A 14,308-nucleotide genomic window follows, 5' to 3' on the forward strand; every position below is an offset into this window, starting at 1 on the left:
ATTCATACGAAACAAATGATTTAGCTTCAAATACTTGCGATATAAACGATTTAGCTTCAAATACTTGCGATATAAACGATATACCTTCAAATGTAGGCAAAACAAACGAGTTAGCTTCAAATCCATGCGGAACACATGATTTGGCTTCAAATCAATGCGAAGCACATGGTTTAGCTTTATATGCTTGCGAAACAAGTGGTTCAGCTTCAGATACTTGTGATAAACATGATTTAGCTTCAACTGCATGCGAAACAAACGAGTTAGTTTAAAATCCAAGAGAAATGCACGATTTAGCTTCATATCAATGGAAAGTAGAAGGCTTAGCTTCAAATCGATGCCATACGTATGATTTAGCTTCAAATACCTGCGATAGAAGTGATATAGCTTCAAATGCAGGCGAAACAAACGAGTTAGCTTCAAGTCTATGCGAAAGACATGATTTAGCTTCAAATTCATGCGAAACAAATGATTTAGCTTCAAATACTTGCGATATAAACGATATACCTTCAAATGTAGGCAAAACAAACGATTTATCTTCAAATCCATGCGGAACACATGATTTAGCTTCAAATCAATGCGAAGCACATGGTTTAGCTTCATATGCTTGCGAAACAAGTGGTTTAAGTTCAGATACTTGTGATAAACATGATTTAGCTTCAACTGCATGCGAAACAAACGAGTTAGAATTAAAACCAAGCGAGACACGTGATTTAGCTTCAAATCAATGCGAAGTAGATGGCTTAGATTCATATCCATGCGAAACAAACGACTTAGCTTCAAATACTTGCGAATATAAGTGATACAGCTTCAAATGCATGCGAAACAAACGAGGTAGTTTCAAATCCATTCGAAACAAAAGATTTTTCTTCAAATACTTGCGATACAAGTGAACTTGCTTCAAATGCAGGCGAAACAAACCAGGTAGCTTCAATTCCATGCGAAACACATGATTTAGCTTAAGATTCATGCGAAACAGATTATTTAGCTTCACATACTTGCGGTTAAATGATATAGCTTCAAATGCAGGCGAAACAAACGTGTTAGCTTCAAATCCATACGAAACACATGATTTACCTTCAAATTAATGCAAAGTAGAAGGTTTATCTTCAAAGTCATGCGACACAAATGATTTAGCATCAAGTACTTGTTATATAATTGATATAGCTTCAAATGCAGGCGAAACAAACGTGTTAGCTTCAAATCCAAGCGAAACACATGATTTAGGTTCAAATCAATGCGAAGTAGATGGCTTAACTTCAAATCCATGCGAAACAAATGATTTAGCTTCAAATATTTGCGACGTAAATGATATAGCTTCAAATGCAGCGAAACAAACCAGGTAGCTTCAATTCCATGCGAAACACATGATTTAGCTTCAAATCCAAGCGAAACACATGGTTTAGCTTCATATTCTTGCGAAACAAATGGTTTAGCTTCATATACTTGTGATAAACATGATTTAGCTTCAACCGCCTGCGAAACAAACGAGTTAGCATTAAAACCAAGCGAGACACGTGATTTACCTTCAAATTAATGCGAAGTAGAAGGCTTATCCTCAAAGCAATGCGACACAAATGATTTAGCTTCAAATACTTGCGATACAATTGATATAGCTTCAAATGCATGCGAAACAAACGAGTTAGCTTCAAATCCAAGCGAAACACATGATTTAGTACCAAATCAATGCGAAGTAGAAGGTTTAGCTTCAAATCCAAGCGAAACACATGATATTCCTTCAAATCAATACGAAGTAGAAGGCTTATTCTCAAAGCCATGCGACACAAATGATTTAGCTTCAAATACTTGCGATATAATTGTTATAGCATCAAATGCATGCGAATCAAACGAGTTAGCTTCAAATCTGTGCGAAACACATGATTTAGCTTCAAATCAATGCAAAGTAGAAGGCTTATCTTCAATGCCATGGGACACAAATGATTTAGCTTCAAATACTTGCGATATAATTGATATAGCTTCAAATGCAGGCGAAACAAACGAGTTAGCTTCAAATCTGTGCGAAACACATGATTTAGCTTCAAATTCATGCGAAACACATGGTTTAGCTTCATATTCTTGCGAAAAAAAAGATTTAGATTCAGATACTTGTGATAAACATGATTTAGCTTCAAATGCAGGCGAAACACATGATTTAGCTTCAAATTCATGCGAAACACATGGTTTAGCTTCATATTCTTGCGAAAAAAAAGGTTTAGATTCAGATACTTGTGATAAATATGATTTAGCTTAAAATGCAGGCGAAACAAACGAATTAGTTTCAAATCCACGCGAAACACATGATTTACCTTCAAATCCATGCGAAACACATGTTTTAGTTACAAATCAATGCGAAGTAGTAGGCATAGCTTCATATCCATGCGAAACAAATGATTTAGATTCACATACTTGCGATATAAATGATATAGCTTCAAATGCAGGCGAAACAAACGAGTTAGCTTCAAATCCAAGCGAAACACATGATTTACCTTCAAATTAATGCGAAGTAGAAGGCTTATCCTCAAAGCCATGCGACACAAATGATTCAGATTCAAATACTTGCAATATAATTGATATAGCTTCAAATGCAGGCGAAACATACGAGGTAGCTTCAAATCCAAGCGAAACACATGATTTAGTTCCAAATCAATGCGAAGTAGGAGGCTTATCCTCAAAGCCATGCGACACAAATGATTTAACTTCAAATACTTGCGATATAATTGATATAGCTTCAAATGCAGGCGAAATAAACGAGTCAGCTTCAAATCCAGGCGAAACACATGGTTTAGCTTCATATTCTTCCGAAACAAATGGTTTAGCTTCATATACTTGCGATATAAATGATATAGCTTCAAATGCAGGCGAAACAAACGAGTTAGCTTCAAATCCAAGCGAAACACATGATTTTGTGTAATATCAATGCGAAGTAGAAGCCTTAGCTTCAACTCCATGCGAAACAAATGATTTAGCTTCACAGACTTGCGATATAAATGATATTGCTTCAAATAAGGGCGAAACAAACGAGTTAGCTTCAAATCTGTGCGAAACACATGATTTAGCTTCAAATTCATGCGAAACACATGGTTTAGCTTCATATTCTTGCGAAACAAATGGTTTAGCTTCATATATTTGCGATATAAATGATATAGCTTCAAATGCATGCGAAACAAACGAGTTAGCTTCAAATCCAAGCGAAACACATGATTTAATTCCAAATCAATGCGAAGTAGAAAGCTTAGCTTCAAATCCATGCGACACAAATGTTTTAGCTTCAAATACTTGCGATAGAAGTGATATAGCTTCAATGCAGGCGAACGAAACGAGTTAGCTTCAAAGCCATGCAACACAAATGATTTAGCTTCATATACTTGCGATATAAATGATATAGCTTCAAATGCATGCGAAACAAACGAGTTAGCTTCAAATCCAAGCGAAACACATGGTTTAGTTTCAAATCAATGCGAAGTAGGACGCTTATCCTCAAAGCCATGCGACACAAATGATTTAGCTTCAAATACTTGCGATATAAATTATATAACTTCAACTGCAGGCGAAACAAACGAGTTAGCTTCAAATCTGTGCGAAACACATGATTTAGCTTCAAATCCATGCGAAACACATGATTTAGCTTCAAATCAATCCGAAGTAGAAGGCTTAGCTTCAAAGCCATGCGACACAAATGATTTAGCTTCAAATACTTGCGATATAACTGATATAGCTTCAAACGCAAGCGAAACAATCGCGTTAGCTTCAAATCCAAGGGACACAAATGATTTAGCTGCGAATCAATGCTATGTAGAAGGTTTAGCTTCAAATCTATGCGAAACACATGATTTAGCTTCTAATCAATGCGAAGTAGAAGGCGTAGCTTCAAATCCACGCGACAAAAATGATTTAGCTTCAAATACTTGCGATATAATTGATAAGGCTTCAAATGCAGGCGAAACAAACGAATTTCTTTCTAATCCATGCGAAACAAATAACTTAGCTTCAAATCCAAGCGAGACACATGATTTCGCTTCAAATCAATGCGAAGGAGAAAGCTTTGCTTCAAATCAATGCGAATCAACTGATTTGGCTTCAAATACTTGAGAATATAAATGATGTAGCTTCAAATGGAGGCGAAACAAACGAGTTAGCTTCAAATCCATGCAAAACACATGATTTAGCTTCAAATCAATGCGAAGTAGAAGGCTTAGCTTCAAATCCATGCGACACAAATGATTTAGCTTCAAATACTTGCGATAGAAGTGATATAGCTTCAATGCAGACGAAACAAACGAGTTAGCTTCAAAGCCATGCAACACAAATGATTTAGCTTCATATACTTGCGATATAAATGATATAGCTTCAAATGCAGGCGAAACAAACGAGTTAGCTTCAAATCCATGCGAAACACATGATTTAGCTTCAAATCAATCCGAAGTAGAAGGCTTAGCTTCAAAGCAATGCGACACAAATGATTTAGCTTCAAATACTTGCGATATAATTGATATAGCTTCAAACGCAGGCGAAACAATCGCGTTAGCTTCAAATCCAAGGGAAACAAATGATTTAGCTTCAAATCAATGCGAAGTTGAAGGCTTAGCTTCAAATCAATGCGAAACAAATGGTTTAGCTTCAAATACTTGTGATATACATGATTTAATTTCAACTGCATGCGAAACAAACGAGTTAGCTTCAAATCCATGCGAAACACATGATTTATCTTCAAATCAATGCGTAGTAGAAGGCTTACCATCATATCCATGCGAATCAAATGGTTTAGCTTCAAATACTTGTGATAGACATGGTTTCGCATCAACTGCATGCGAAACAAACGAGGTAACATCAAATCCAAGCGAAACACATGATTTAGCTTCAAAACATTGCGAAGTAGAACGCTTAGCTTCAAATCCACTCGAATCAAATGGTTTAGCTTCAAATACTTGTGATATACATGATTTAGCTTCAACGGCAGGCGAAACAACGAGTTAGCTTCAAATACAAGCGAAACACATGATTTAGCTTCAAATCAATGCGAAGTAGAAGGATTAGCTTCAAATCCATGCGAATCGAAAGGTTTAGCTTAAAATACTTGCGATATAAATGATATAGCCTCAACTGCATGTGAAACAAACGAGTTAGCTTCAAATCAAGCTGAAACACCTGATTTAGCTTCATATCAATGCGATGTAGATGGTTTAGCTTCAAATCCATGAGAAACAAATGATTTAGCTTCAAATCCATGCGAAAAACATGATTTAGCTTCAAATCCAAGCGAAACACATGGTTTAGTTTCATATTCTTGCAAAACAAATGGTTTAGCTTCATATACTTGTGATAAACTTGATTTAGCTTCAAATGCAGGCGAAACGAATGAGTTAGATACAAATCCATGCGAAACACATTATTTAGCTTCAAATCAATGCGAAGTAGACGACGTAGCTTCAAATCCATGCGGAACAAATGGTTTAGCTACAAATACTTGTGATATACATGATTTAGGTTCAACTGCATGTGAAACAAACGTGTTAGCTTCCAATTCATGCGATATAGATGAGTTAGCTTCAAATCAATGCTATGTAGAAGGTTTAGCATCAAATCCATGCGACACAAATGATTTAGCTTCAGATACTTGCGATATAAGTGATATAGCTTCAAATGCAGGCAAAACAAACCAGTTAGATTAAAATCCATGCAAAACACATGATTAAGCTTCAAATCAGTGCTATGTAGAAGGTTTAGCATCAAATCCATGCGACACAAATGATTTAGCTACAGATACTTGCGATATAAGTGATATAGCTTCATCTGCAGGCGAAACAAACGAGTTAGCTACAAATCCATGCAAAAAATATGACTAATTTCAAATGAATGCGATATAGAAGGTATAGCTTCAAATCCATGCGAAACATATGATTTAGCTGCAAATCAATGCTATGTAGAAGGTTTAGCTTCAAATCCATGCAACACAAATGATTTAGCTTCAAATACTTGCGATATAAGTGATATAGCTTTAACTGCATGCGAAACAAACGAGTTAGCTTCAAATCCGAGCGAAACACATGATCTAGCTTCAAATCAATACGAAGTAGAAAGCTTAGCTTCAAATCCATGCGAATCAAATGATTTAGATTCAAATGCTTGTCATATACATGATATAGCTTCAAATGCAGGCGGAACAAACGAGTTAGCTTCAAATCCATGCGAAAAACATGATTATGTTTCAAATTCATGCGAAACACATGGATTAGATTCATATTCTTGCGAAACAAATGGTTTAGCATCAGATACTTGTGATAAACATGATTTAGCTTCAACTGCATTCAATATAAACTAGTTAGCTTCAAATCCAAGGGAAACACATGATTTAGCTTAAAATACCTGCGGTATAATTGAGTTAGCTTGAAATGCACACAAAACAAACGAGTTAGCTACAGATCCGTGCGAAACAAATGGTTTTGGTACAAATACTTGTGATATACATTATTTAGCTACAACTGCAAGCGAAACAAACGAGTTAGCTACAAATCCATGCAAAAAACATGACTAATTTCAAATGAATGCGATATAGAAGGTATAGCTTCAAATCCATGCGAAACACATGATTTAGCTTCAAATCAATGCGAAGTAGAAGGCTTGGATTCAAATCCATGCGAAACGAATTATTTAGATTCAAATGCTTGTCATATACATGATATAGCTTTAAATGCAGGCGGAACAAAGGAGTAAGCTTCAAATCCATGCGAAGAACATGATTTAGCTTCAACTGCATGCGAAACACATGATTTAGGTTCAAATTCATGGGAAACACGTGGTTTAGCATCAAATCCGTGCGAATCAGATGGTTTAGCTTCAAATACTTGTGATATAAGTGATTTAGATTCAACTGCATGCGAAACAAACGAGATAGCTTCAAATCCAAGCGAAATACATGATTTAGTTTCAAATCAATGCGAAGTAGAAGGCTCGGCTTCAAATCCATGCCAAGCAAATGGTTTAGCTACAAACATTTGTGATATACATGATTTAGCTTCAACTACATGCGAAACCAGTGAGTTTTCTTCAAATCCAAGAGAAAAACTTGATTCCGTTTCAAATCAATGCGAAACAATCGAGTTAGCTTCAAATTCATGCGAAACGAATGATTTAGCTTCAAATAGTTGCCTCATAAATGAAATACCTACAAATGCAGGCGACACAAACGACTTAGCTTCAAATCCATTCAGAAGACATGATTAAGCTTCAAATACACGCGATACACACGATTAAGGTTCAAATTCATTGGAAACACGTGGTTTAGCATCAAATCCGTGCGAATCAAATGGTTTAGCTTCACATACTTCTAATATACATGATTTAGATTCAGCTGCATGCGAAACAAACGAGTTAGCTTCAAATCTAACGGAAACACTTGATTTAGCTTCAAATCAATGCGAAGTAGAAGGCTTAGCTTCAAATCCATGCGAATCAAATGGTTTAGCTTCAAATACTTGCGATATAAATGATATAGCTTCAAATGCAGGCGCAACAAACGACTTAGCTTCAAATCCATACAAAACACATAATTTAGCTACAAATCAATGCGAAGTAGAAGGCATGGCTTCAAATCCATGCGAAACACATGATTTAGCTTCAAATCCATGCGTAACACATGTTTTAGCTTCAAATCAATGCGAAGCAGAAGGCTTAGCATCATATCCATGCGACACAAATGAATTAGCTTCAAATGCTTGCGAAATAAATGGTACAGATTCAAATAAAGTCGAAACAAACGAGGTATCTTCAAATACATGCAAAACAAACGAGTTAGCTTCAAATCCATGCGAAACACATGATTTAGCACCAAATCCATGGGAAACTCATGATTTAGAATCAAATTCATGCGAAACAAATGGTTTAGCTTCATATTCATGTGAAACAAATGGTTTAGCTTCAGATAATTGTGATAAACATGATTTAGCTTCATCTGCATACCAAAAACAAACGAGTTAGATTCACATTCAAGGGAATCACATGATTTAGTTTCAAATCAATGCGAAGTTGAAAGATTAGCATCAAATCCATGCGAAATATATGAGTTACCTTCAAATACTTGCGATATAAATGAAATAGCTTCAAATGCAGGCGAAACAATCGCGATAGCTTGAAATTCATGGAAACGCATGATTTAGTTTCAAATTCATGCGAAACACATGATTTAGCTTCAAATAAAAGCGAAACAAATGATATTGCCTTAAATCAATGCGATGTAGAAGGCTTAGCTTCAAATCCGCGGGAAACAAATGATTTAGATTCAAATAATTGCGATAGAAGTGATATAGCTTCAAATGCAGGCGAAACAAACGAGTTAGCTGCAAATCCACGCAAAAAACATGACTAACTTCAAATCAATGCGATATAGAAGGTTTAGCTCCAAATCCATGCGAAACACATGATTTAGCTGCAAATCAATGCGATGTAGAAGACTTAGCTTCAAATCCTTGCGAAACAAATGATTTAGCTTCACATACTTGCGATAAAAATGATATACCTTGAAATGCATGCGAAACAAACAAGTTAGCTTCTAATCCAAGCGAAACACATGGTCTAGTTTCAAATCAATTCGAAGTAGAAGGCTTAGCTTCAAAGCAATGCGAAACAAATGATTTACCTTCAAATACTTGCGATATAATTGATGAAGTTTCAAATGCAGCCGAAACAAACGAGTTAGCTTCAAATCCAAGCGAAACACATGATTTAGTTTCAAATCAATACGATGTAGAAGGCTTAGCTTCAAATCCATGCGGAACACATGATTTTGCTTCAAATCAATGCGAAACACATGGTTTAGCTTCATATACTTGCGAATCAAGTGGTTCAGCTACAGATACTTGTGATAAACATAATTTAGCTTCAACTGCATGCGAAACAATCGAGTTAGCTTCAAATTCATGCGAAACGAATGATTTAGCTTCAAATAGTTGCCTCATAAATGAAATACCTACAAATGCAGGCGAAACAAACGAGTTAACTTCAAATCCATGCGAAACACATGATTTAGCTTCAAATCAATGCGAAACACATGTTTTAGCTTCATATTCTTGCGAAAGAAATGGTTTAAATTCAAATGCTAGTGATATAATTGATTTAGCATCAACTGCATGCCAAACAAACGAGTTAGTTTTAAATCCAAGAGAAACACATGATTAAGCTTCAAAACGATGCGAAACACATTGTTTAGCTTCATATTCTTGCGAAACAAATGGGTTGTCTTCACATACTTGTGATATTCATGATTTAACTTCGACTGCATGCGAAACAAACGAGTTAACTTCAAATCCATGCGAAACACATGATTTAGCTTCAAATCAATGCGGAACACATGATATAACTTCAAATCAATCCGAAGTAAAAGGCTTAGCTTCCAATCAATGCGAAGCAATCGGTTTATCTTCAAATACTTGTGATATTCATGATATAGCTTCAAATGCAGGCGGAACAAACGAGTTAGCTTCAAATCCATGCGAAAAACATGACTTACCTTCAAATCAAAGCGAAGTAGAAGGTTCAGCTTCAAATCCGGGCGAGACAAATGATTTACCTTCAAATACTGGCGGTATAAATGAAACAGCTTTCAATGCAGGCGAATCAAACGAGTTAGCTTCAAATCCATGCAAAACACATGGTTTAGCTTCAAATCAAGGCGATGTAGAAGGTTTAGCTTCAATTTCATGCAAAACACATGCTTTGGCTGCAAATCAAAGCGAAGTAGAAGGTTTAACTTCAAATCCATGTGAAACAAATGGTTTAGCTTCAAATACTTGTGGTATACATGATTTAGCTTCAACTGCAAGCAAAACAAACGATTTAGATTAAAATCCAAGCCAAACACATGATTTGGATCCAAAACAATGAGAAGTAGAAGGCTTAGCTTCGAATCCATGCGAATCAAATGATTGAGCTTCAAATGCTTGTCATATACATGATATAGCCTCAAATCAATGCGAAACACATGTTTTAGCTTCATATTCTTGCGAAAGAAATGGTTTAAATTCAAATGCTAGTGATATAATTGATTTAGCATCAACTGCATGCCAAACAAACGAGTTAGTTTTAAATCCAAGAGAAACACATGATTAAGCTTCAAAACGATGCGAAACACATTGTTTAGCTTCATATTCTTGCGAAACAAATGGGTTGTCTTCACATACTTGTGATATTCATGATTTAACTTCGACTGCATGCGAAACAAACGAGTTAACTTCAAATCCATGCGAAACACATGATTTAGCTTCAAATCAATGCGGAACACATGACTTACCTTCAAATCAAAGCGAAGTCGAAGGTTCAGCTTGTTTTTCGCGCACCGACACCGCGACCGTTGTTCGGTCTACGGGGGTTGTAAATTCCCGATTCTAATTGACAATGTGGTTCGCGATGCTCTGTGCCCACTTAAAGTAACAGAGCTGGTAATGATTGTTGATGACTATGTTTTTCTGCGTTTTTCTGTCCGCGCCCCGACTGGTCGCGTTATTTTATATCGGTCATCCCCGTTTGAGATCCCTGAAGAAAAACCTCCACCTCCACGCCGGGACGCACTGATTGGTTTTTCTCGAAGATTGCGATTTTCCAATCAGTGTCCTCTAAGCTTTTCGTCACCACCCTCTCGTATCGTCCTACACGAGCCTTGTCTAGGAGAGGGGGGTGTTGCGTAGTTGCGTGGTCGGGAGGTCCCCTGGGGCCTGAGATATCGTCCTCGCGACGGTTGGGACTAAACTTTCTCAAGACCCGTTAAATTCTCAAATTTACGACGGGGTTGTTTTTTTCGGACCTTTCGTGCCTACGACGCGTCGCGGTCATTAAAGAGGCAGAAGACCCTGCTCCGATGATCTGCAGATGGAAAAAAGGTTTCCGTCTCTTTGTGATCCTCGCTGGTCCACGCCATAAACTTTCGCGAAAGCGGCCTACGGGAGGTCCTACAGAACGGAACATCCTCTCCGCCTTGAGAGGGAACCGATCAAAGTGAAATGAGGAAAGTCTAATCGATGTGTGGTGACCAATGTGGATGACTAATATATGATGTGTAACGTGTATGAATGTAATGTTTCGCGTAGGCGTACGTGTATCTGAGAGCCTTATATCTATGAATTACTAAATGTAACATTCCCGGGCTGGTCATCTTCTGTCGAAGATCTGCTGCGTCCTTGGTTGTCGTCATCTGGTTGGATTGGCAATGGGACGAGTTTTTTTATGCTCCGATCGAACACATTCGTAGCAGTCTTTACTGTAACTGTGCGAATTATGCCGTCGGAGCCTGGATGGACCTTGATGACTCGCCCCAACGGCTATTGCATGGACGGCACGTGATCTTCCCTGAGGAGGACTATAGAGTTCTCAGTGATCTGGTGATCCCCCTTGAACCATTTACTACGACTGGTCAGCTCTTTCAAATATTCTATATGCCAACACTTCCAAAAATGCTGTTTTAGCTGTTGAATGCGTTGCCACCCGGATAGCCGATTGGATGGAACATCTGTTAACTCGTGTTCGCGTAAACTTGTGAGAGCATCACCGATAAGGAAATGACCGGGGGTAAGAACAAGAAGATCGTTTGGTTCGGATGAGATTGGAGTCAGAGGACGGGAATTGAGAATAGCTTCAATGTTGATAATTAAGGTATTCAAGTTTTCGAAGGTAAACAATTCAGCACCCATAACGCGTTTCAAATGTTTCTTAAATGACTTTACTGCTGCTTCCCAGAGGCCGCCGAAATGCGGAGCTTGAGGTGGAATGAAATGCCAATTAATTGAGCGATCTGCGAGGAACGAAGCTACGTTGTTGTAATGATTGTCGGAGCGCAACAATTCTCGAAGTTCTTTGAATTCGTTATTAGCTCCGATGAAATTGGAACCGTTGTCGGAGTATAGATTTTTGCAAAAACCTGGTCTTGCTATGAATCGTCCCAAAGCTGCAACAAAGGCTTCACTGGTCAAGTCGCCGACAAGCTCGAGGTGGACGGCCTTTACCGCGAGGCATACAAAAACGGCTACGTATACATTTATACGACGCTGATTCCTGTATGTTCGTTCTTTCACGAAAAAAGGCCCACAGTAGTCCACTCCTACATTTGTAAACGGACGAGATTCTGTGACTCTGGCCTTTGGTAAATCACCCATTACGTAATTGGCATGAGGTGGATTGGCTCGACAACAGCGGACGCAACTCCGAATTGTTTTCCAAACTTGACTTCGCCCGTCTATGGGCCAGTACGCTCTTCTTGTTGCATATAATGTAGCTTGAGTACCGGCGTGCATGTGAATTATGTGTTCGTTCTGGATGATGAGGTTGGTTGTGTGCGACTTTGGTAGGATAATAGGGTGCTTTTGCGTGAATGTCAACGTTGAATTTCTCAGTCTACCTCCGACTCGTAGTATCCCGTCTTGGTCAATGAATGGATGTAGTCTCGCTAATTTTCCGGTGATCTTATGATGCCGATGCTGTCGTATGAGATGGAATTCGTCTGCGAAGTAAGACCGTTGCAATAATTTTATAACGGTTGTCCTTGCTCGAGCTAGCTCGGTTGCCTGTAGAGTACCCTTCGTCATCCGTCCTGGCTTCCACCGTAGGCACCATGCAACGACCCGCAAAAGCCTGCTCCACGACGAGAACCGTTCGAGTAAACTTGCGTCGATGGTGGTCATAGCTAAGCAGACAGCCACCCGTTGCTCCGAGTCATCGAGAACAGGTACTAATTTCCCATTTGGCCAGTATGACTCATCCTGGTGAAGCCAAGTTGGGCCATTGCACCAGATGGATGGTCGAAGGAACTCCTCTATTGATTGTCCTCGAGAAATGAGATCTGCTGGGTTATCAGCTGAGCTAACGTGGCGCCATTCTTCAATCTTTGTTTTGGATTGGATCTCGGACACCCGGTTGGCGACGAATGTTTTTAATGTATGAGGTGACGAATTAAGCCAATGCAAAACTATTGTTGAATCTGTCCATAAAATCGTGCGGTCGATGTGTATGTGTAATGCTTTATGAATAGTATTAATGAGCGATGATAGTAATAAGGCTCCACACAATTCGAGTCGCGGGATAGATTGACTCTTTAACGGTGCAACCTTCGATTTGGCTGCTAGGAGTTCCACCTGCGTTTGACCCTCTGCATCTGTAGAACGGAGGTATACACAGGCTCCGTACGCCTTCTCGCTGGCGTCGCAGAATCCATGTAACTGGATGGTTGAAGCCGCAGTGATTACGGTTTTTCGATTAAATGTCACATTGTTGAGCAATGGTAGTTGCGTGTAGTATCGTGTCCATTCCGTGTGTAAGCTCATGGGTAGCGATTCGTCCCAATCAACTTTCAAAGTCCATATTTTCTGGAGGAGGATTTTTGCCACGATGATGACTGGGCCTAGGAGACCCAACGGGTCATAAACCTTTGCTATTTCAGAACTGATCAATCGTTTGGTGACTCGAGATGCATGTGTGAGAGGCTTGACTGTGTATGTAATGGAGTCCTCGACTGAATACCAAACGATCCCGAGCGTTTTGATTGTTGAAGATTCACCGAGGTGAAGTTTCTGGTTGATATTTTGATCGGACAACCCGCTTAACAATTCTTGGTTATTGGAAGCCCATTTCCTGATATTTAGACCGGATAAGCGAAGGAGTTGTATAAGTTCGTTTCGTGACGCGAGGGCCTCTTGGATCGTGGACGCGCCGGTGAGTGCATCATCCACATAGAAATCCTGCTGCAAGATTTTCGCGGCGGATGGAAAGCGGTGACCTTCGTCTTGTGCCACTTGTTGGAGGCATCTGATAGCCAGATATGGGGCGGCTGATAGGCCGAATGTAACCGTATTTAGTTCATAAGTTTTTACACAATTGTCGGTGTCACGCCAGAGGATTCTCTGGTACCTTCTGTCTTCTGGGCGCACGAGAAATTGCCTATACATCTTCTCGATGTCGCCAGTAATAACATACTGATGGATGCGAAATCGGAGCAAAATGTAGAACAGATCGTCCTGTATTTTGGGTCCAATGTGTAAGGTGTCGTTAAGTGAAAATCCAGTGCTTGTAATTGCAGACCCGTCGAAGACTACGCGTAATTTAGTTGTATCGCTCGACATTTTGATGACCCCGTGATGTGGAAGATAGTATCCTTGGTGAGATATCTGCACTTCGGACATGTGGCCAAGATCGAGATATTCTTGAATGATTGATTGGTACTGCTGTTTGAAGTCTGGATCGCGTTTGAATTTCCGTTCTAATGAGATGAGACGCTTCAGTGCTTGCGTCTTGGATTCACCCAGCTTGTCCTTGTTTTCGTTAAATGGAAGTGCGA

The 14,308-nt window shown here is 38.9% G+C and overlaps 1 protein-coding gene across 1 annotated transcript; it reads right to left on the reverse strand.

Annotated features, from left to right (window-relative positions):
- Nucleotides 1–11,303: 11,303 nt before the first annotated feature.
- LOC143263022 (uncharacterized) lies at nucleotides 11,304–14,093 on the reverse strand. The gene is made up of 2 exons (XM_076528324.1): nucleotides 13,751–14,093; nucleotides 11,304–11,413 (listed from the first exon to the last, which is right to left on the reverse strand). The coding sequence occupies exons 1-2, from the start codon at nucleotides 14,091–14,093 to the stop codon at nucleotides 11,304–11,306; spliced, it is 453 nt and encodes a 150-aa protein (XP_076384439.1).
- Between the last annotated feature and the right edge of the window lie 215 nt (nucleotides 14,094–14,308).

Source organism: Megalopta genalis, unplaced genomic scaffold (genome assembly GCF_051020955.1).
Source record: "Megalopta genalis isolate 19385.01 unplaced genomic scaffold, iyMegGena1_principal scaffold0293, whole genome shotgun sequence".
In the NCBI taxonomy this organism is placed as follows: domain Eukaryota; kingdom Metazoa; phylum Arthropoda; class Insecta; order Hymenoptera; family Halictidae; genus Megalopta; species Megalopta genalis.